The following is a 25,196-nucleotide window of genomic DNA, read 5'->3' as shown; positions in this document are numbered from 1 at the left end:
TATGCTCACTGAGTCTGTACATAGTCAAGGATTTTCTTAGTTTGGGTTCAGTCACAGTGGTCAGGTATTCTGCCACTGTGTACTCTCTCTCTCTCTCTCTCTTACTCTCCATGTGAGTCCCTAAGCTAGACTGAGTTATGGACTACAACAGACTGAGTTATGGACTACAACAGACTGAGTTATGGACTACAACAGACTGAGTTATGGACTACAACAGACTGAGTTATGGACTACAACAGACTGAGTTATGGACTACAACAGACTGAGTTATGGACTACAACAGACTGAGTTATGGACTACAACAGACTGAGTTATGGACTACAACAGACTGAGCTATGGACTACAACAGACTGAGTTATGGACTACAACAGTCCCTTACATACCGATGTTCCTCTTCTGAGTCTTGGCCAAGGGAATGACGTTGGTCTGAAGCCATAGTGTTTTCCACCTCCGTGCTGATAGTCATTTTATTTTATTTATTTTACCTTTATTTAACCAGGCAAGTCAGTTAAGAACAAATTCTTATTTACAATGACGGCCTACACCGGCCAAACCCGGATGACGCTGGGCCAATTGTGCGCCGCCCTGTGGGACTCCCAATCACGGCCGGTTGTGATACAGCCTGCAATCGAACCAGGGGGTTCAAGCACTGAGATGCAGTGCCTTAGACCGCTGTGCCACTCGGGACCATCAGGATTGTTAAGACCGCTTTTTTTCTCTAGGCAGCAATCTCATCAGAGCTAAAGGGTTTTCCTGTCTGTCTCCCGTCTCTCTCTTTCTCTTTAATGTTTCTCTCTCTTCCTGATTCTGTCTCTCTCGATTTTCACTCTCTTCTCTCTCTCTCTCTCTCTCTCTCTCTCTCTCTCTCTCTCTCTCTCTCTCTCTCTCTCTCTCTCTCTCTCTCTCTCTCTCTCTCTCTCTCTCTCTCTCTCTCTCTCTCTCTCTCTCTCTCTCTCTCTCTCTCTCTCTCTCTCTCTCTCTCTCTCTCTCTCTCTCTCTCTCTCTCTCTCTCTCTCTCTCTCTCTCTCTCTCTCTCTCTCTCTCTCTCTCTCTCTCTCACCCTCTCTCTCTCTTTCTCTCAGATAAGCTTTATTAGCATTATTGACAAGGCCACTGTTGTTAAAGCGAAGTGAGATAATGACATCAACAATTACAGTAAAAATATCTCTCTTTTTTCTTGAGGATGTCTCAAAAAGAGAGATAAAACATGTACGTTTTCTCTCTCTTTCTGCCTGGTTTTGCTGGCTGTCTAAGTGTTTTTTTTCCCTCTTTTTTTTTGTCCTGGTTCCTGTAGGTTATGCGAGGTTCTGAATCTTGACCCTAGACATGTCCTGATAGCTGAGGTGATATTCACCAACATTGGGGGAGCGGCTACAGCGGTCGGGGATCCACCCAACGTCATCATCGTCTCCAACCAGGACCTCCGGAAAAGTGTAGGACACTGTTATCGCCTCTTAGACTGCATATCAAATGGCACCCTATTCCATTAAATAGTGCACTATTTTGGACTGTTTTTTTTTTACCAGGGCCTGTAGATATACTGATTCTGATAAAGGGAATATTTGGGACACAGACTTAGTGTAAACTTAACTCAAGGTTTAAGTCAGTGTGTGGGTCACTGGGTCGGCCTTGAACTGGTAATGATGCAAAGATACAGACTGGTTGTGAACCATAAGATAGACGCCTGGTAGATAGACGCCTGGTGAAGGGAGACCTTGATACATGTGAGTCCCTGAGCTCCCGAGTGGCGCAGCGGTCTAAGGCACTGCATCTCAGCGCTTGAGGCGTCACTACAGACCCCCTGGTTCGATTCCAGGCTGTATCACAACCGGCCGTGATTGGGAGTCCCATAGGGCGGCGCACAATTGGCCCAGCGTCGTCCGGGTTTGGCCGGTGTAGGCCGTCATTGTAAATAAGAATTTGTTCTTAACTGACTTGCCTAGTTAAATAAAGGTTAAATAAATAAATAAATAAAAAAAATACACAAAGATGAGATTTAGAACATATAGAAGATCTACAGTACTGTCAGTTTGTCAACTTGAATGGCAAGACTCAATTGCTCTTCTCTGCTCTGTGTGACTGGAGTGATGGACAAGTATGCTGCTGTAGAAAAATGGATGTCACGGTCTCCTCTGTTCTATGACCAGGGGTCTGATATTCCCCAGGCTCTTACTTTAGACAAGTAAATCTGTTTCTGTAAACCACATCATTGTCTTCAATACAACAGCTCTGTCATTACATGGAACCGCAATCTAGCAGGGGGATGTCTTGAGAGCTACAACCACCCAAATCATTTGGGTTCCTGGATCCTTTCGCAGCATTATAAGGCCGCGTTGAGACAATGACTTATCAATGACTCATGTCCAGCTCAGACTATGGGAGGCGCACAGTACTACATAGAGCCATGACTACATGGAACTCTATTCCACATCAAGTAACTTATTACATTTACATTTTAGTCATTTAGCAGACGCTCTTATCCAGAGCGACTTACAGGAGCAATTAGGGTTAAGTGCCTTGCTCAAGGGCACATTAACGTCATTTAGCAGACGCTCTTAGCCAGAACGACTCGCAAATTGGTGCGTTCACCCTATAGCCAGTGGGATAACCACTTTACAATTTGGGGGGGGGGGGGGGGGGGTTAGAAGGAACACTTTATCCTATCCCAGGTATTCCTTAAAGAGGTGGGGTTTCAAATGTCTCCGGAAGGTGGTGAGTGACTCCGCTGTCCTGGCGTCGTGAGGGAGCTTGTTCCACCATTGGGGTGCCAGAGCAGCGAACAGTTTTGACTGGGCTGAGCGGGAGCTATGCTTCCGCAGAGGAAGGGGAGCCAGCAGGCCAGAGGTGGATGAACGCAATGCCCTCGTTTGGGTGTAGGGACTGATCAGAGCCTGAAGGTACAGAGGTGCCGTTCCCCTCACTGCTCCATAGGCAAGCACCATGGTCTTGTAGCGGATGCGAGCTTCAACTGGAAGCCAGTGGAGTGTGCGGAGGAGGGGGGTGACGTGAGAGAACTTGGGAAGGTTGAACACCAGACGGGCTGCGGCATTCTGGATGAGTTGTAGGGGTTTAATGGCACAGGCAGGGAGGCCAGCCAACAGCGAGTTGCAGTAGTCCAGACGGGAGATGACAAGTGCCTGGATTAGGACCTGTGCCGCTTCCTGTGTAAGGCAGGGTCGTACTCTCCGAATGTTGTAGAGCATGAACCTGCAGGAGCGGGTCACCGCCTTGATGTTGGCGGAGAACGACAGGGTGTTGTCCAGGGTCACGCCTAGGCTCTTCGCACTCTGGGAGGAGGACACAGCGGAGTTGTCAACCGTGATGGCGAGATCATGGAACGGGCAGTCCTTCCCCGGGAGGAAGAGCAGCTCCGTCTTGCCAGGGTTCAGCTTGAGGTGGTGATCCGTCATCCATACTGATATGTCAGCAGTAAAATTAGATTAAAAAAACAGATAAAAATACACCTTATGGAACAACGGGGACTGTGAAGAGACACACACACAAAGGCACAGACACATGCATACACACACACATGATAACGTACGCACTATACACACACGTACACATGGATGTTGTATTGTAGATATGTGGTAGTAGAGTAGAGGCCTGAGGTAACACACTTAATGTGTTATGAAATCTGTTGTGAAACCCCAGGAAGAGTAGCTGCTGCCTTGGCAGGAACTAATGGGGATCCATAATAAATACAAATACAAAATACAATCTGACACACCACACACACACACACACAAAGAAACAAAGAAACAAAGAAACAAACAAAGAAACAAACAGTGTGTTGCCAGGACAACAACCTCTCCCTCAACGTCAGCAAGACAAAGGAGCTGATTGTGGACTACAGAAAACGGATGCTCCCATCCACATCAACGAGGCTGTAGTGGAGAGGGTCGAGAGCTTCAAGTTCCTCGGTGTTCGCTTCACTAAGGACCTATCATGGTCCAAACACACCGACACAGTCGTGAAGAGGGCACGACAACGCCTCTTCACCCTCAGGAGGCTGAAAAGATTTGGCATGAGCCCTCAGATCCTCAAAAAGTACTACAGCTGCACCATTGAGAGCATCCTGACTGGTTGCATCACTGCCTGGTATGACAACTGCTCGGCATCCGACCGCAAGGCGCTACAGAGGGTAGTGCATACGGCCCAGTACATCACTGGGGCCGAGCTTCCTGCCATCCAGGACCTCTATACCAGGCAGTGTCAGAGGAAGGCCCTACAAATTGTCAAAGACTCCAGTCACCGAAGTCATAGACTGTTCTCTCTGGTATCGTATGGCAAGCGGTACCGGAGCGCCAAGTATCGGACCAAAAGGCTCCTGAATAGCTTCTACCCTAAAGCCATAAGACTGCTGAAAAGTTAATCAAATGGCTACCCTGACTATTTGCATTGACCCCTTTTTATTTGCACTGACTCTCTTGCACCGGCTCTGTGCACACTCACTGGACTCTACCCACACACTCACTGGACTCTACCCACACACTCCCTGGACTCTACCCACACACTCACTGGACTCTACCCACACACTCCCTGGACTCTACCCACACACTCACTGGACTCTACCCACACACTCCCTGGACTCTACCCACCCACTCACTGGACTCTACCCACTCACTGGACTCTACCCACACACTCACTGGACTCTACCCACACACTCCCTGGACTCTACCCACACACTCCCTGGACTCTACCCACACACTCACTGGACTCTACCCACACACTGGATTCTACCCACACACTCACTGGACTCTACCCACACACTCACTGGACTCTACCCACACACTCCCTGGACTCTACCCACACACTCACTGGACTCTACCCACCCACTCCCTGGACTCTACCCACACACTCACTGGACTCTACCCACACACTCACTGGACTCTACCCACACACTCACTGGACTCTACCCACCCACTCACTGGACTCTACCCACCCACTCACTGGACTCTACCCACACACTCACTGGACTCTACCCACACACTCACTGGACTCTACCCACACACTCCCTGGACTCTACCCACACACTCACTGGACTCTACCCACACACTCACTGGACTCTACCCACCCACTCACTGGACTCTACCCACCCACTCACTGGACTCTACCCACCCACTCACTGGACTCTACCCACACACTCACTGGACTCTACCCACCCACTCACTGGACTCTACCCACACACTCCCTGGACTCTACCCACACACTCACTGGACTCTACCCACACACTCACTGGACTCTACCCACACACTCACTGGACTCTACCCACACACTCACTGGACTCTACCCACACACTCACTGGACTCTACCCACACACTCCCTGGACTCTACCCACCCACTCACTGGACTCTACCCACTCACTGGACTCTACCCACACACTCACTAGACTCTACCCACACTCACTGGACTCTACCCACACACTCACTAGACTCTACCCACACTCACTGGACTCTACCCACACACTCACTGGACTCTACCCACCCACTCACTAGACTCTACCCACACACTCACTGGACTCTACCCACACACTCACTGGACTCTACCCACACACTCACTGGACTCTACCCACACACTCACTGGACTCTACCCACACACTCCCTGGACTCTACCCACACACTCACTGGACTCTACCCACACACTCACTGGACTCTACCCACACACTCACTGGACTCTACCCACACACTCCCTGGACTCTACCCACACACTCCCTGGACTCTACCCACACACTCACTGGACTCTACCCACCCACTCACTAGACTCTACCCACACACTGGACTCTACCCACACACTCACTGGACTCTACCCACACACTCCCTGGACTCTACCCACACACTCACTGGACTCTACCCACACACTCACTGGACTCTACCAACCCACTCACTGGACTCTACCCACACACTCCCTGGACTCTACCCACACACACACTGGACTCTACCCACACACTCACTGGACTCTACCCACACACTCACTGGACTCTACCCACACACTCACTGGACTCTACCCACACACTCCCTGGACTCTACCCACACACTCACTGGACTCTACCCACACACTCACTGGACTCTACCCACACACTCACTGGACTCTACCCACACACTCACTGGACTCTACCCACCCACTCACTAGACTCTACCCACACTCACTGGACTCTACCCACACACTCACTGGACTCTACCCACCCACTCACTAGACTCTACCCACACACTCCCTGGACTCTACCCACACACTGGATTCTACCCACACAACCACTGGACTCTACCCACACACTCACTGGACTCTACCCACCCACTCACTAGACTCTACCCACACTCACTGGACTCTACCCACACACTCACTGGACTCTACCCACCCACTCACTAGACTCTACCCACACACTCCCTGGACTCTACCCACACACTGGATTCTACCCACACACTCACTGGACTCTACCCACACACTCACTGGACTCTACCCACACACTCACTGGACTCTACCCACACACTCACTGGACTCTACCCACACACTCCCTGGACTCTACCCACACACTCCCTGGACTCTACCCACCCACTGGACTCTACCCACACACTCACTGGACTCTACCCACACACTCACTGGACTCTTCCCACACACTCCCTGGACTCTACCCACCCACTCACTGGACTCTACCCACACACTCACTGGACTCTACCCACACTCTCACTGGACTCTACCCACACACTCCCTGGACTCTACCCACACACTCCCTGGACTCTACCCACACACTCACTGGACTCTACCCACACACTCACTGGACTCTACCCACACACTCACTGGACTCTACCCACACACTCACTGGACTCTACCCCCACACTCACTGGACTCTACCCACACACTCCCTGGACCCTACTCACAGAATTAAGTGTGAAGTAACCTAGCTATAATAAGTATAATGAAGTAGCCTAACTCTAATAAATAGAATGAAGTAGCCTAGCTATAATAAGTATAATGAAGTAGCCTAACTCTAATAAGTATAATGAAGTAGCCTAGCTATAATAAGTATAATGAAGTAGCCTATTCCAACCACTCTTTCTCTCTCTCTGTTCCAGGGGATAGACTTTGCTAGCTTCACAGGCTACATGTTCCTGGGGATCTGTCTGGTCCTCCTCACCTCCTTCCCCTTCCTCCGTCTGCTCTACTGGAACAAGAAGCTGTACAACAAGGAGTCCAGCGAGATCCTCGGTGAGTGTGAGTGTGTGTGTGTTAGTGTGAGTGTGTGATCCTGGGTGAGTCCTGATTGATACCGATGTAGGATCTTAATTTGATCACCCTGTTGCAGGAGAACTTTCCTGCAATGCAGGAAATGTTAAAACTTGTGTCGTGTTTGAGGTTTAAAAAGGCTTCTTAAGTTTGTAATTTCCACTTTGATGCCTTAGGAGTTTAGTACAACTGCCACACTGGTGTATCATAACCCAAGAATTAAAGCAAATGTTGTATTTTATAAAGTCTAGCAGCCTTGCCAGCAGGCATGCCAGCTACGATAGTGAGACAAACTACTCTAACTTGATTGATGGCCTTAAATGGCTTGATAGCTAGTTAATGAGGTTGGGAGATTGGGAACCTATCTAGCTGGCTAGCTGAAGCCAACTTCATAAAATTGCTAGTTGGCTAGTATTTACGGAGAAACAACAAAACAGCAATATGCTACATCGCTTGATCAAATTAATTCACAAACATACATTCCTACGAGTCCTGCCCATCACCGGCAACTAAAATCAATCGCTGTGTGTTTTAACTCGACACTCTCTCTCCTCAACTGACGATACTGTCTGCATACACTAGAGTATCTAGCGTCCTGCATATCTTTGCTCCGTGGTGCAACTTGGAAGGAACCACTTCCTAGGGAGAATTGGGGGGGTCAAGTCAGTGTACCCCCTCTACAAAATACCCCTGACAAATATTTTTATAAATAATTATGATAAAACGTGGGTTTAAAAATTATGTTTAGCAATTAATTTAACATTAAAAAAAGGACAAATCTGAGGGGGCATTGTGCACCCTGTGCCCCCCATGGTCAGTGTGTGGGTCACTGGGTCGGCCTGTGGTCAGTGTGTGGGTCACTGGGTCGGCCTGTGGTCAGTGTGTGGGTCACTGGGTCGGCCTGTGGTCAGTGTGTGGGTCACTGGGTCGGCCTGTGGTCAGTGTGTGGGTCGGCCTGTGGTCAGTGTGTGGGTCGGCCTGTGGTCAGTGTGTGGGTCGGCCTGTGGTCAGTGTGTGGGTCGGCCTGTGGTCAGTGTGTGGGTCGGCCTGTGGTCAGTGTGTGGGTCACTGGGTCGGCCATGGGCATGACGCCTCTGATGTACATAATAATTCACATTTCCTGTTGCTGCAGGATTATTTTCCTGCTGTAGTAAACTGGCTCAAATTAAAATCCTACATCTGTACAACCGTTTCATCAAACTGGAGAAGCACTTTAAACCAATATATTGTTTGTTGTAAACAACACTGTGGAGATCAATTACCACTAAAACAAGTCAACCTTAAAGGGTGGATATGAAACATTTTAACAACTGTTCCAAAACAACCCAACAACCACCCAGTAGTAATCTCATTTCACCTTGTTTAACCCAGAGAGAACCAGGGTGGGGGTGTGTGTGTGAACCCGAACCAGTACCACAATACCTACCACCATCCCAACACCCTACCACTAACCCAACCCCCTACCAGGACTAGTAGTGGTATTGTAGTGACAGGACTAGTAGTGGTATTGTAGTGACAGGACTAGTAGTGGTATTGTAGAGACAAGACTAGTAGTGGTATTGTAGTGACAGGACTAGTAGTGGTATTGACAGGACTAGTAGTGGTATTGTAGTGACAGGACTAGTAGTGGTATTGTAGTGACAGGACTAGTAGTGGTATTGTAGTGACAGGACTAGTAGTGGTATTGTAGTGACAGGACTAGTAGTGGTATTGTAGTGACAGGACTAGTAGTGGTATTGTAGTGACAGGACTAGTAGTGGTATTGTAGTGACAGGACTAGTAGTGGTATTGACAGGACTAGTAGTGGTATTGTAGTGACAGGACTAGTAGTGGTATTGTAGTGACAGGACTAGTAGTGGTATTGTAGTGACAGGACTAGTAGTGGTATTGACAGGACTAGTAGTGGTATTGTAGTGACAGGACTAGTAGTGGTATTGCAGTAACAGGACTAGTGCCTCTCAGAGCCTCACAGGGGGCCCAACACAGTAATGACTGGAAACAGCTTCACTGCTTGAGTTAGATGAGTTATACAGGCCAGATGAGGCTCTGAGCACATCCAGCCTGGTGCCTGGTGGTTATCAACAACAACAGACCTGCCGCTGCCTTATACAAACCGGACAGTGGATAAATCTAAAAACAGCAGCACAGAGCGAAAACCAACTAAAAGGATGCTCTGAGTGCAAATACTATTTTTGTTCAGTCAAACATCTAGATGTTGATAGACCTGTCAGTACTTGAGAAGTAACTTGTCAGTGACATGTACCCTTGTGTGTGTGTGTCTGTGTGTGTGTGTGTGTGTGTGTGTGTGTGTGTGTGCGTGTGTGTGTGCGTGTGTGTGTGTGTCTGTGTGTGTGTGTGTGTGTGTGTGTGTGTGTGTGTGTGTGTGTGTGTGTGTGCGTGTGTGTGTGTGTGTGTGTGCGTGTGTGTGCGTGTGTGTGTGCGTGCGCGTGCGTGTGCGTGTGCGCGTGCGCGTGTGCGTGTGCGTGTGCGTGCGCGTGTGCGTGTGCGTGTGCGTGTGTGTGTGTTCCCCAGAGCTGAGACATGAGATCCGTGTATGGAGGCAGACGGCCCAGCGTATTAGCCCGGCCAGCAGAGAGGAGACGGCTGTCAAGTGTCTGCTGATGCAGAAGGTCCTCAACTTGGAGAGCCTGCTCCGCAAGCAACTCAAAACCTTCCAGAGGTACAGACAGGGCTTTCTATGAAACTCAAAACCTTCCAGAGGTACAGACGGGGCTTTCTATGAAACTCAAAACCTTCCAGAGGTACAGACAGGGCTTTCTATGAAACTCCAAACCTTCCAGAGGTACAGACAGGGCTTTCTATGAAACTACAAACCTTCCAGAGGTACAGACAGGGCTTTCTATGAAACTCCAAACCTTCCAGAGGTACAGACAGGGCTTTCTATGAAACTCCAAACCTTCCAGAAGTACAGACAGGGCTTTCTATGAAACTCCAAACCTTCCAGAGGTACAGACAGGGCTTTCTAAGCAATAGCGTGCCAAGGTACATTGTACTAACTGAGTGGATGGTTGATTAAAAGCACAGAGATTTTACTTTCCTTTATTTATTCAGGTTAGTCTCATTAACATAAATCAATATTTTCAAAGAGAGGCCTGAAAGAGAGAAGTTTGATAGATCAGAGGATTACTCTCTCTCTCTCTCTCTCTCTCTCTCTCTCGCTCTCTCTCTCTCTCTCTCTATATATATATATATATATATATATATATATATATATATACACTGCTCACAAAAATAAAGGGAACACTTAAACAACACAATGTAACTCCAAGTCAATCACACTTCTGTGAAATCAAACTGTCCACTTAGGAAGCAACACTGATTGACAATAAATGTCACATGCTGTTGTGCAAATGGAATAGACAACAGGTGGAAATTATAGGCAATTAACAAGACACCCCCAATAAAGAAGTGGTTTTGCAGGTGGTGACCACAGACCACTTCTCAGTTCCTATGCTTCCTGGCTGATGTTTTGGTCACTTTTGAATGCTGGCGGTGCTTTCACTCTAGTGGTAGCATGAGACGGAGTCTACAACCCACACAAGTGGCTCAGGTAGTGCAGCTCATCCAGGATGGCACATCAATGCGAGCTGTGGCAAGAAGGTTTACTGTGTCTGTCAGCGTAGTGTCCAGAGCATGGAGGCGCTACCAGGAGACAGGCCAGTACATCAGGAGACGTGGAGGAGGCCGTAGGAGGGCAACAACCCAGCAGCAGGACCGCTACCTCCGCCTTTGTGCAAGGAGGAGCAGGAGGAGCACTGCCAGAGCCCTGCAAAATGACCTCCAGCAGGCCACAAATGTGCATGTGTCTGCTCAAACGGTCAGAAACAGACTCCATGAGGGTGGTATGAGGGCCCGACGTCCACAGGTGGGGGTTGTGCTTACAGCCCAACACCGTGCAGGACGTTTGGCATTTGCCAGAGAACACCAAGATTGGCAAATTCGCCACTGGCGCCCTGTGCTCTTCACAGATGAAAGCAGGTTCACACTGAGCACATGTGACAGAAGTGACAGAGTCTGGAGATGCCGTGGAGAACGTTCTGCTGCCTGCAACATCCTCCAGCATGAGGTGGGTCAGTCATGGTGTGGGGTGGCATTTCTTTGGGGGGCTCGCCAGAGGTAGCCTGACTGCCATTAGGTACCGAGATGAGATCCTCAGACCCCTTGTGAGACCATATGCTGGTGCGGTTGGCCCTGGGTTCCTCCTAATGCAAGACAATGCTAGACCTCATGTGGCTGGAGTGTGTCAGCAGTTCCTGCAAGAGGAAGGCATTGATGCTATGGACTGGCCCGCCCGTTCCCCAGACCTGAATCCAATTGAGCACATCTGGGACATCATGTCTCGCTCCATCCACCAACGCCACTTTGCACCACAGACTGTCCAGGAGTTGGCGGATGCTTTAGTCCAGGTCTGGGAGGAGATCCCTCAGGAGACCATCCGCCACCTCATCAGGAGCATGCCCAGGCGTTGTAGGGAGGTCATACAGGCACGTGGAGGCCACACACACTACTGAGCCTCATTTTGACTTGTTTTAAGGACATTACATCAAAGTTGGATCAGCCTGTAGTGTGGTTTTCCACTTTAATTTTGAGTGTGACTCCAAATCCAGACCTCCATGGGTTGATACATTTGATTTCCATTGATAATTTTTGTGTGATTTTGTTGTCAGCACATTCAACTATGTAAAGAAAAAAGTATTTAATAAGATGATTTCATTCATTCAGATCTAGGATGTGTTATTTTAGTGTTCCTTTTATTTTTTTGAGCAGTGTATATATAATATATATACCAGTATGAAAATGTATGCACTCACTTAATTGTAAGTCGCTCTGGATAAGAGCGTCTGCTAAATGACTAAAATGTAAATGTAAAGGTAGCTGTCATATTAATCATGGATAGAGGTCTCCAGTGTCTCTATTCTGTAGTTCAGCTATCCCTCTTCATAAATACAGCTCTTCTCCCTCCACATGCCAAAGGCCACCTTAGCACTGCATGTTGTGTGAAATGAGACAATTAATGCTTCAATATTTGTCATGATGTTGAGGAAGTATGACCTTTAAACAGTTCTCAAAGCAATAATATCACAGTTAGAATAACAGTCATTAGTAAACAACTGGATGAAACAGCTAAGATGACTAACAGACAGTAAAGGAGATAGGGAAGGATGGATATCAGAGGAAGAAAAAACATGTTTACTAAGTATCTCTCTGTCTGTCTCTCTCTCTCTGTCTGTCTGTCTGTCTGTCTGTCTGTCTGTCTGTCTGTCTGTCTCGGTCTGTCTGTCTGTCTGTCTCGGTCTGTCTATCTGTCTCGGTCTGTCTATCTGTCTCGGTCTGTCTGTCTCTTTCTCTGTGTGTCTGTGTGTCTCTGTCTGTCTGTCTGTCTCTCTCTCTCTCTCTCTGTATGTCTGTCTGTCTGTCTGTCTCTCTTTCTCTCTCTCTCTCTCTCTCTCTCTGTCTGTCTCTCTTTCTCTCTCTGTCTCACTCTCTGTCTGTCTGTCTGTCTGTCTGTCTGTCTGTCTGTCTGTCTCTCTTTCTCTCTCTCTCTCTCTCGCTCTGTCTGTCTGTCTGTCTGTCTGTCTGTCTGTCTTTCTCTCTCTCTCTCTCGCTCTGTATGTATGTCTGTCGGTCTGTCTCTCTTTCTCTCTCTCGCTCTCTGTCTGTCTCTCTTTCTCTCTCTCTCTCTGTATGTCTCTCTCTCTCTCTCTTTCTCTCTCTCTCGCTCTCTCTCTGTCTGTCTGTCTGTCTGTCTGTCTGTCTGTCTGTCTGTCTGTCTGTCTGTCTGTCTGTCTGTCTGTCTGTCTGTCTGTCTGTCTGTGTCTGTCTGTCTGTCTATTCCAGCCAGATTTCCCAGGAAGATAAGAACTGGGAGAATAACATTCAGGAGTTGCATAAAAAGGTAATAAAACGGTCAATACTACATCATATATGTCTGTTAACAAAATGGTTCCACTCCAGAATCTCCCATAAGTGTTCAACTGTGTTTAGATCTGGTGACTGAGACGCAGGCACACGCGCACACACACACACACACACACACACACACACACACACACACACACACACACACACACACACACACACACACACACACACACACACACACACACACACACACACACACACACACACACACACACACACACACACACACACACACACAGACACACACACACAAGGGTACATGTCACTGACAAGTTCCTTCTCAAGTACTGACAGGTCTATCAACATCTAGATGTTTGACTGAACAAAAATAGTATTTGCACTCAGAGCATCCTTTTAGTTGGTTTTCGCTCTGTGCTGCTGTTTTTAGATTTATCCACTGTCCGGTTTGTATAAGGCAGCGGCAGGTCTGTTGTTGTTGATAACCACCAGGCACCAGGCTGGATGTGCTCAGAGCCTCATCTGGCCTGTATAACTCATCTAACTCAAGCAGTGAAGCTGTTTCCAGTCATTACTGTGTTGGGCCCCCTGTGAGGCTCTGAGAGGCACTAGTCCTGTTACTGCAATACCACTACTAGTCCTGTCACTACAATACCACTACTAGTCCTGTCACTACACTACCACTACTAGTCCTGTCACTACAATACCACTACTAGTCCTGTCACTACAATACCACTACTAGTCCTGTCACTACAATACCACTACTAGTCCTGTCAATACCACTACTAGTCCTGTCACTACAATACCACTACTAGTCCTGTCACTACCACTACTAGTCCTGTCACTACAATACCACTACTAGTCCTGTCAATACCACTACTAGTCCTGTCACTACCACTACTAGTCCAGTCACTACAATACCACTACTAGTCCTGTCACTGCAATACCACTACTAGTCCTGTCACTACAATACCACTACTAGTCCTGTCACTACAATACCACTACTAGTCCTGTCACTACAATACCACTACTAGTCCTGTCACTACAATACCACTACTAGTCCAGTCACTACCACTACACTACTAGTCCAGTCACTACCACTACTAGTCCTGTCAATACCACTACTAGTCCTGTCACTACACTACCACTACTAGTCCTGTCACTACAATACCACTACTAGTCCAGTCACTACCACTACTAGTCCTGTCAATACCACTACTAGTCCTGTCAATACAATACCACTACTAGTCCTGTCACTACAATACCACTACTAGTCCTGTCACTACAATACCACTACTAGTCCTGTCACTACAATACCACTACTAGTCCTGTCACTACAATACCACTACTAGTCCTGTCAATACCACTACTAGTCCTGTCACTACAATACCACTACTAGTCCTGTCACTACAATACCACTACTAGTCCTGTCACTACAATACCACTACTAGTCCTGTCAATACCACTACTAGTCCTGTCACTACAATACCACTACTAGTCCTGTCACTACAATACCACTACTAGTCCTGTCACTACAATACCACTACTAGTCCTGTCACTACAATACCACTACTAGTCCTGTCACTACCACTACTAGTCCTGTCACTACAATACCACTACTAGTCCTGTCACTACCACTACTAGTCCTGTCACTACAATACCACTACTAGTCCTGTCACTACAATACCACTACTAGTCCAGTCACTACAATACCACTACTAGTCCTGTCAATACCACTACTAGTCCTGTCACTACAATACCACTACTAGTCCTGTCACTACAATACCACTACTAGTCCTGTCAATACCACTACTAGTCCTGTCACTACAATACCACTACTAGTCCTATCACTGCAATACCACTACTAGTCCTGTCAATACCACTACTAGTCCTGTCACTACAATACCACTACTAGTCCTGTCACTACAATACCACTACTAGTCCTGTCACTACAATACCACTACTAGTCCTGTCAATACCACTACTAGTCCTGTCACTACCACTACTAGTCCAGTCACTACAATACCACTACTAGTCCTGTCACTACAATACCACTACTAGTCCTGTCACTACAATACCACTACTAGTCCTGTCACTACAATACCACTACTAGTCCTGTCACTACAATACCACTACTAGTCCTGTCAATACCACTACTAGTCCTGTCACTACAATACCACTACTAGTCCTGTCACTACAATACCACTACTAGTCCTGTCAATACCACTACTAGTCCTGTCACTACCACTACTAGTCCAGTCACTACAATACCACTACTAGTCCTGTCACTACAATACCACTACTAGTCCTGTCACTACAATACCACTACTAGTCCTGTCACTACAATACCACTACTAGTCCTGTCACTACAATACCACTACTAGTCCTGTCACTACAATACCACTACTAGTCCTGTCACTACAATACCACTACTAGTCCTGTCTGACCAGTCGGTCTGAATGCTATAGGTTGCTTGCATGAAAGTTATTATTCAATTTTAATCTGAATTAGACCGATCTGGTTGAATGAAGGTAAAATACCCGGTAAAATAAAAAATTATTAACCTGGCTAAATAACAATAGTGGTTAAATGGGTCTTTGCATGCAGCAAACCTATAGGCATGCTCTTTCATTATTAAATTAGGTTTTTGTCTTTGTTGCTTTTGTAGAGCAGTGTGAAGATAAATCAGGACTCCAAAAAATCTCATTCTAACGAAAACTAGTTGAAATGCCTTTATTATACAGTACCAGTCAAAGGTTTGGACACACCTACTCATTCCAGGGTTTTTCTTTATTTTTACTATTTTCTACATTGTAAAATAATAGTGAAGACATCAAAACTATGAAATAACACACATGGAATCATGTAGTAAGCAAAAAAGTGTTAAACAAATAAAAATATATTTTATATTTGAGATTATTCAAATAGCCACCCTTTGCCTTGATGACAGCTTTGCACACTCTTGGCATTCTCTCAACCAGCTTCACCTGGAATGCTTTTCCAACTATCTTGAAGGAGTTCCCACATATGCTGAGCACTTGTTGGCTGCTTTTCCTTCACTCTGTGGTCCGACTCATCCCAAACCATCTCAATTGGGTTGAGGTCGGGTGATTGTGGAGGCCAGTTCATCTGATGCAGCACTCCATCACTCTCCTTCTTGGTAAAATAGCCCTTACACAGCCTGGAGGTGTGTTGGGTCATTGTCCTGTTGAAAAACAAATGATTGTCCACTAAGTCCAAACCAGATGGGATGGCGTATCGCTGCAGAATGCTGTGGTAGCCATGCTGGTTAAGTGTGCCTTGAATTCTAAATAAATCACAGACAGTGTCACCAGCAAAGCACCTCCACACCATAACACCTCCTCCTCCATGCTTTACGGTGGGAACTACACATGCGGAGATCATCCGTTCACCCACACCGCGTCTCACAAAGACACGGCGGTTAGAACCAAAAATCTCCAATTTGGATCCAGACCAAAGGACAAATTTCCACCGGTCTAAAGTCCATTGCTCGTGTTTCTTGGCCCAAGCAAGTCTCTTCTTCTTGTTGGTGTCCTTTAGTAGTGGTTTCTTTGTAGCAATTCGACCATGAAGGCCTGATTCACAAAGTCTCCTCTGAACAGTTGATGTTGAGATGTGTCTGTTACTTGAACTCTGTGAAGCATTTATTTGGGCTGCAATTTCAGAGGTTGGTAACTCTAATGAACTTATCCTCTGTAGCAGAGGTAACTCTGGGTCTTCCATTCCTGTGGCGGTCCTCATGAGAGCCAGTTTCATCATAGCGCTTGATGGGTTTTGCGACTGCACTTGAAGAAACTTTCAAAGTTCTTTAAATTTTTCGTATTGAGTGACCTTCATGTCTTAAAGTAATGATGGACTGTTGTTTCTCTTTGCTTATTTGAGCTGTTCTTGCCATAATATGGACTTGGTCTTTTACCAAATAGGGCTATCTTCTGTATACCCCCCTACCTTGTCACAACACAACTGATTGGCTCAAACGCATTAAGAAGGAAAGAAATTCCACAAAATTAACTTTTAAGAAGGCACACCTGTTAATTGAAATGCATTCCAGGTGACTACTTCATGCATTTACATTTTAGTCATTTAGCAGACGCTCTTATCCAGAGCGACTTACAGTTAGTGAATACATTTTATTTTTTTACTGGCCCCCCGTGGGAATCGAACCCACAACCCTGGCATTGCAAACGCCATGCTCTATCAACTGAGCTACATCCCTGCCGGCCATTCCCTCCCCTACCCTGGGCCAATTGTGCGCCGCCCATGAGTCTCCCGGTCGCGGCCGGCTGCGACAGAGCCTGGATTCGAACCAGGATCTCTAGTGGCACAGTTAGCACTGCGAAGCAGTGCCTTAGACCACTGCGCCACTCAGGAGACACATGAGTGTGCAAAGCTGTCATCAAGGCAAAGGGTGGCTATTTGAAGAATCTCACATATAAAATATATTTGGATTTGTTTAACACTTTTTTGGGTTACTACATGATTCCATATGTGTTATTTCATAGTTTTGATGTCTTCACTATTATTTTACAATGTATATATAATTAAATATGTATTATTATGAATCAGCTCGCCTCGCACTCGCCATTGCAGCTTGCAGGCAGCCTCCATTCAACACACACACACACACACACACACCACACACACACACCACACACACACACACACACACACACACACAACCATAACCCAAACTGGGGAGAGGACAGGAATTAATGCACAATGAAGTTGAGTAAACAAGACTTGTGTGAATAATGCAACAAACTTGATTTCATAGTCTAGAATATTATGAATATAAAATAGAAATCAGCGGGACAAAGTTGTCTGTCTGACTGCTACTCCCGCCCACAGCATGAAACGTGCCCTCTAGGATGATGTTATCTAGATAATGAAGTTGGCTTAATTTGAGAACAACACCACAGGCAGTAAGCAGTTAAGATCGCTCTCTTCTACAGAATTACAGGCAGAGTCCAAGTCAGCCTGCTAAGTTAATGTCCTTGGGTATATTAAAGGTGCAAATAAAATGTATTCTTATTCTCCGAACAGAACAGAATAACAGACCGAGTCCTCCTGGTGAAGTGTGTGTCTGTGCTGGGGGTCGTCATCTTCATGTTCTTCCTCAACTCCTTCGTTCCCAGCATTCATCTGGAGCTGGGTAAGCTGCTGTAATGTCTCATTAAAACAGTGGGTAAGCTGCTGTAATGTCTCATTAAAACAGGACCCACTATTTTGGGTCCTGGTCAAAAGTAATGCAGTATATAATAGTGAATAGGAAGCCATTTTAGATGCAGCCTGGAAATGAATGACTAAGAATCACTGCGTTGTTTTCACTGGCTTGACGACTAGTTGTAGGTTCTGTTAGTATAGTAGTGTAATTATACAGTACAGCTTTCTCCCTATCAGATCATCTTAATATGCTACCAACATCTCAATAAGCCCTGTTAAAACCTGATGCTACCAACATCTCAATAAGCCCTGTTAAAACCTGATGCTACCAACATCTCAATAAGCCCTGTTAAAACCTGATGCTACCAACATCTCAATAAGCCCTGTTAAAACCTGATGCTACCAACATCTCAATAAGCCCTGTTAAAACCTGATGCTACCAACATCTCAATAAGCCCTGTTAAAACCTGATGCTACCAACATCTCAATAAGCCCTGTTAAAACCTGATGCTACCAACATCTCAATAAACCCTGTTAAAACCTGATGCTACCAACATCTCAATAAACCCTGTTAAAACCTGATGCTACCAACATCTCAATAAGCCCTGTTAAAACCTGATGCTACCAACATCTCAATAAGCCCTGTTAAAACCTGATGCTACCAACATCTCAATAAGCCCTGTTAAAACCTGATGCTACCAACATCTCAATAAGCCCTGTTAAAACCTGATGCTACCAACATCTCAATAAGCCCTGTTAAAACCTGATGCTACCAACATCTCAATAAGCCCTGTTAAAACCTGATGCTACCAACATCTCAATAAGCCCTGTTAAAACCTGATGCTACCAACATCTCAATAAACCCTGTTAAAACCTGATGCTACCAACATCTCAATAAACCCTGTTAAAACCTGATGCTACCAACATCTCAATAAGCCCTGTTAAAACCTGATGCTACCAACATCTCAATAAACCCTGTTAAAACCTGATGCTACCAACATCTCAATAAACCCTGACTCCTAAGTCCTGATGCTACCAGGAAATTACATTTAGGCTACTGCACTGCTTTTAGACCTGTCACAAATGTATAGTTTTTTTGTAACATTCAGCACTCTGTTGAAGAATACATCACGTGCTGTTTAGGACTATTTAGGTGCTGTTGTTATTGCTGAAACACCCATCATGTCACATTAGGTGCTGTTGTTATTGCTGAAACACCCATCATGTAACATTAGGTGGTGTTGTTATTGCTGAAACACCCAAAATGTCACATTAGGTGGTGTTGTTATTTCTGAAACACCCACAATGTCACATTAGGTGGTGTTGTTATTTCTGAAACACCCACAATGTCACATTAGGTGGTGTTGTTATTTCTGAAACACCCACAATGTCACATTAGGTGGTGTTGTTATTTCTGAAACACACACAATGTCACATTAGGTGGTGTTGTTATTGCTGAAACACCCACAATGTCACATTAGGTGCTGTTATTATTGCTGAAACACCCATAATGTCACATTAGGTTGTACTGTTATTGCTGAAACACCCACAATGTCACATTAGTTAGGTGCTGTTGTTATTGCTGAAACACCCATAATGTCACATTAGGTGCTGTTGTTATTGCTGAAACACCCATAATGTCACATTAGGTGCTGTTGTTATTGCTGAAACACCCATAATGTCACATTAGGTGGTGTTGTTATTGCTGAAACACCCATAATGTCACATTAGGTGCTGTTGTTATTTCTGAAACACCCACAATGTCACATTAGGTGGTGTTGTTATTGCTGAAACACCCACAATGTCACATTAGGTGCTGTTGTTATTGCTGAAACACCCACAATGTCACATTAGGTGGTGTTGTTATTGCTGAAATATCCATAATGTCACATTAGGTGCTGTTGTTATTGCTGAAACACCCACAATGTCACATTAGGTGCTGTTGTTATTGCTGAAACACCCATAATGTCACATTAGGTGCTGTTGTTATTGCTGAAACACCCACAATGTCACATTAGGTGCTGTTGTTATTGCTGAAACACCCACAATGTCACATTAGGTGATGTTGTTATTGCTGAAACACCCATAATGTCACATTAGGTGCTGTTGTTATTGCTGAAACACCCATAATGTCACATTAGGTGGTGTTGTTATTGCTGAAACACCCATAATGTCACATTAGGTGCTGTTGTTATTGCTGAAACACCCATAATGTCACATTAGGTGCTGTTGTTATTGCTGAAACACCCATAATGTCACATTAGGTGGTGTTGTTATTGCTGAAACACCCATAATGTCACATTAGGTGCTGTTGTTATTTCTGAAACACCCACAATGTCACATTAGGTGGTGTTGTTATTGCTGAAACACCCACAATGTCACATTAGGTGCTGTTGTTATTGCTGAAACACCCACAATGTCCCCACAAACACCCACAAACACCCACCCACTCACCCACCCACCCACCCACTCACCCAACCACCCACCCACCCACTCACCCACCCACTCACTCACTCACCCACCCACTCACTCACCCACCCACCCACCCACCCACCCACTCACTCACTCACTCACCCACCCACCCACTCACTCACTCACTCACTCACTCACTCACCCACCCACCCACCCACTCACCCACCCACTCACCCACCCACCCACCCACCCACTCACCCACTCACCCACTCACCCACTCACTCACCCACTCACCCACTCACCCACCCACCCACTCACCCACTCACTCACTCACCCACCCACCCACTCACCCACCCACTCACTCACCCACTCACTCACTCACTCACTCACTCACTCACTCACTCACTCACTCACTCACTCACCCACCCACCCACCCACTCACTCACTCACCCACCCACCCTTCCACCCACTCACCCACCCACTCACCCACCCACTCACCCACCCACTCACCCACTCACCCACCCACCCACTCACCCACTCACCCACCCACTCACTCACTCACCCACCCACCCACTCACCCACCCACTCACTCACCCACTCACTCACTCACTCACTCACTCACTCACTCACTCACTCACTCACTCACTCACCCACCCACTCACCCACCCACCCACTCACCCACCCACTCACCCACCCACTCACCCACTCACCCACCCACTCACCCACTCACTCACTCACCCACCCACCCACCCACCCACTCACCCACCCACTCACTCACTCACTGACCAATTGGCAAGGGTCTTCACTGACATTTTCAACATGTCCCTGACTGAGTCTGTAATACCAACATGTTTCAAGCAGACCACCATAGTCCCTGTGCCCAAGGACACTAAGATAACCACCTGCCTAAATGACTACCGACCCGTAGCACTCACGTCTGTAGCCATGAAGTGCTTTAAAAGGCTGGCCATGGCTCACATCAACACCATTATCCCAGAAACCCTAGACCCACTCGAATTTGCATACCGCCCCAACAGATCCACAGATGATGCAATCTCTATTGCACTCCACACTGCCCTTTCCCATCTGGACAAGAGGAACACCTATGTGAGAATGCTATTCATTGACTACAGCTCAGTGTTCAACATCATAGTTCCCTCAAAGCTCATCACAAAGCTAAGGACCCTGAGACTAAACACCTCCCTCTGCAACTGGATCTTGAACTTCCTGACGGGCCGCCCCCAGGTGGTAAGGGTAGGTAACAACACGTCTGCCACGCTGATCCTCAACACGGGGGCCCCTCAGATGGCTGCGTGGTCCCAAGGTGTTTATACTTGCGTACTATTGTTCGTACAGATGATCGTGGTACCTTCAGGCGTTTGGAAATTGCTCCCAAGGATGAAGCAGACTTGTGGAGGTCAAAAAAAAAATTCTGAGGTATTGGCTGATTTCTTTTGATTTTCACATGATGTCAAGCAAAGAGGCACTGAGTTTGAAGGTAGGCCTTGAAATACATCCACAGGTACACCTCCAATTGACTCAAATTATGTCAATTAGCCTATCAGAAGCTTCTAAAGCCATTACATATCTTTCTGGAATTTTCCAAGATGTTTAAAGGCACAGTCAACTTAGTGTATGTAAACTTCTGACCCACTGGAATTGTGATACAGTGAATTATAAGTGAAATAATTGTTGGAAAAATTACTTGTGTCATGCACAAAGATAGATGTCCTAACCGACTTGCCAAAACTATAGTTTGTTAACAAGACATTTGTGGAGTGGTTGAAAAACGAGTTTTAATGACTCCAACCTAAGTGTATGTAAACTTCCAAATTCAACTGTAAGTAAGCATTTCACTGTAATGTCTACACCTGCTGTATTCGGCGCATGTGGCAAATACATTTTGATTTGATTTGATTTGAGGTCACAGTCAGGGGGTTGACTATTGCGAGCCCCAACCTATTCACTCCCAGAAGATGTTTTTGAAACTCAGCGTCATTACATTTTCATTAGGTTGACACAGAAACATTTAATTTGGCTTTTAATAATAGTCTGGTCATTTAATTATGTGGCATATGTTCATGACATACAATAAACCTGAATATACTTCCTTGAAACGTTCTGTTTGGAAACACAATGGACTGTGAGTAGCTATAGAAAACAACCTGAGTCTCTTTCTGTGAGTAGCTAAAGAAAACAACCTGAGTCTCTTTCTGTGAGTAGCTAAAGCAAACAACCTGAGTCTCTTTTTGGTCTTTGCTTCTTCTCTCCTTCCTCTGCTTCCCTGCTATCTATCTGTTTGAGAGAGGAGAGGAGATGAGAGGTTGTTTTGTTCCTTAACCTTACAAGAGTTAATGTGAAACATCCAAACAAACCACTCCACTAAACTCAGACACTCTATATCTTCCTGGCTGGGCCATGTAGCATCCAGTCATACTCTATATCTTCCTGGCTGGGCCATGTAGCATCCAGTCATACTCTATATCTTTCTGGCTAGGCCATGTAGCATCCAGTCATACTCTATATCTTTCTGGCTAGGCCATGTAGTATCCAGTCATACTCTATATCTTCCTGGCTGGGCCATGTAGCATCCAGTCACACGTTTTGTTCTCTTGCGTATCAACCACTACCACAACAACAATAACAAGACGGAGCCGCCCCTCTGCCCCTGGGGACCGCGGGTTGGGACCGCGGGTTGGGACGCACCGGGTTGGGACCGCGGGTTGGGACCGCGGGTTGTGACCGCGGGTTGGGACCGCAGATTGGGACGCACCGGACGCCACTGAAGCTGGTGCACCTCCTGGGCGCAATAGGAACAGAGCCCCCAGCTGTCTCCGACGAAGCCGTTCTGCTGCGGGGAGTTGTGTGGCTCCTGCCTCCCATGGGTTCAGGCACTGCCTCTGGACAGCCAAAGGAGGAGGGCGAGAGGCGAGTGGGGCGCCGGCGCTCCCGAAGAAGGTTGTCCAGATGGATGGCCATTCGAGATGAGCGCATCCAAGGAAAGGTTGTCGTCCCGGCACGCCAACTCTGTTCAGAATAGGGTGCGGAGCGCCGGCTCATTTAATCCGCTGGAGGCTGCCACGGTCCGGAAGGTGAGGGCGTACTCCTACAGCGGTCTGGGCACCCTGCCGGAGTTGGAGAAGTCGCTCACATCCATTTCTGCCCTCCGGTGGATGGTCGATGACCGTCCTGAACAGAGCCATGAACCATAGGAACCCAGCTCCTCCTCTCCTCTCTCCCAGACGGCCGTAGCCCACTCCAGCGCCTTCCCGGAAATGACCGTGGCAACCTTGGACCTCTCGGTGGTGGGGACTGGATGGAGTCCCGTCATACTTGTCCGGGAGGGACAGTTGGGCAACGCTGACCTGGGCGGACTGCTGGATGGGCTGGGGGACTGGCTCGCTGGGACGAATCGTGGTAGAAGGCCCCTCTGCTAGTTGGAGGTGAATCCTCTCAGGTGGTGTCGAGGCAGTGAAGGACGGGAGGACCTCATCCATAGCCGTACCCAGTTCTTCCAGCTGATCGTGGTGTTGGAGGAGGTGTTGGAGGAGGTGTTGGAGGAGGAGGTGTCCCTGTTCACCGACCGTCTGGCAGATGTCTTTCTCTTCTGCTGCTTCCATATTTAGAGGCAGTAGTCTGTCACATATACCCCTTAGAGTCAGGAAGCAGTTGCAGAAGGTGAGTTTAATGATAAAAATAAGGCAGATTAAGAAAATAGGAGAATCGTACTGAACGTGACCAAAACCAATACTGCTTGATCACTGACGCTACTGAGGACGGGGGAGCAGTGTGACAGCTGGTTATAAACCTATCAAAACCTCTCCTCTCTAACAGCAGGTTTTAAACCAGCCTATCAAAACCTCTCCTCTCTAACAGCAGGTTTTAAACCAGCCTATCAAAACCTCTCCTCTCTAACAGATTGGAGATCTTCTCTTTGTCTGCTGCTGTGTTTCTCTTCAGTGCTAGGACACACACCCTCCTCTTTCCTCATGTCTCTCCCTCTCTCTCCCTCGCTCCCCATCTAGCTCTCCCTCACTCCCCTCTCCTCACTCGCTCCCCTCTCCTCACTCGCTCCCCTCCCCTCTCCTCACTCGCTCCCCTCTCCTCACTCCATCTCCCCTCTCCTCACTCCATCTCCCCTCTCCTCACTCGCTCCCCTCTCCTCACTCGCTCCCCTCCCCTCTCCTCACTCGCTCCCCTCTCCTCACTCGCTCCACTCTCCTCACTCCATCTCCCCTCTCCTCACTCCATCTCCCCTCTCCTCACTCCATCTCCCCTCTCCTCACTCGCTCCCCTCTCCTCTCCTCACTCGCTCCCCTCTCCTCACTCGCTCCCCTCTCCTCACTCCATCTCCCCTCTCCTCACTCCATCTCCCCTCTCCTCACTCGCTCCCCTCTCCTCTCCTCACTCGCTCCCCTCTCCTCACTCGCTCCCCTCTCCTCACTCCATCTCCCCTCTCCTCACTCCATCTCCCCTCT

General features: G+C 47.2%; 1 protein-coding gene across 1 annotated transcript in view; it reads left to right on the top strand.

Annotated features, from left to right (window-relative positions):
• Window positions 1-1,294: 1,294 nt before the first annotated feature.
• Window positions 1,295-25,196, top strand: part of oca2 (oculocutaneous albinism II) — a gene marked incomplete at both ends in the record, with an annotated part of 84,536 nt that continues 60,634 nt past the window's right edge. The window contains 5 exons of the mRNA XM_084163922.1: window positions 1,295-1,433; window positions 7,071-7,203; window positions 9,754-9,901; window positions 13,081-13,138; window positions 18,187-18,295. Coding sequence (XP_084020048.1) covers window positions 1,295-1,433; window positions 7,071-7,203; window positions 9,754-9,901; window positions 13,081-13,138; window positions 18,187-18,295 — 587 coding nt within the window. The remainder of the gene's footprint in view (window positions 1,434-7,070; window positions 7,204-9,753; window positions 9,902-13,080; window positions 13,139-18,186; window positions 18,296-25,196) is intronic.

The sequence above is a fragment of the Coregonus lavaretus genome, assembly GCF_964263955.1.
Source record: "Coregonus lavaretus genome assembly, chromosome: 6".
Taxonomy (NCBI): domain Eukaryota; kingdom Metazoa; phylum Chordata; class Actinopteri; order Salmoniformes; family Salmonidae; genus Coregonus; species Coregonus lavaretus.
This window is presented reverse-complemented; position numbering and strand designations above follow the sequence as displayed.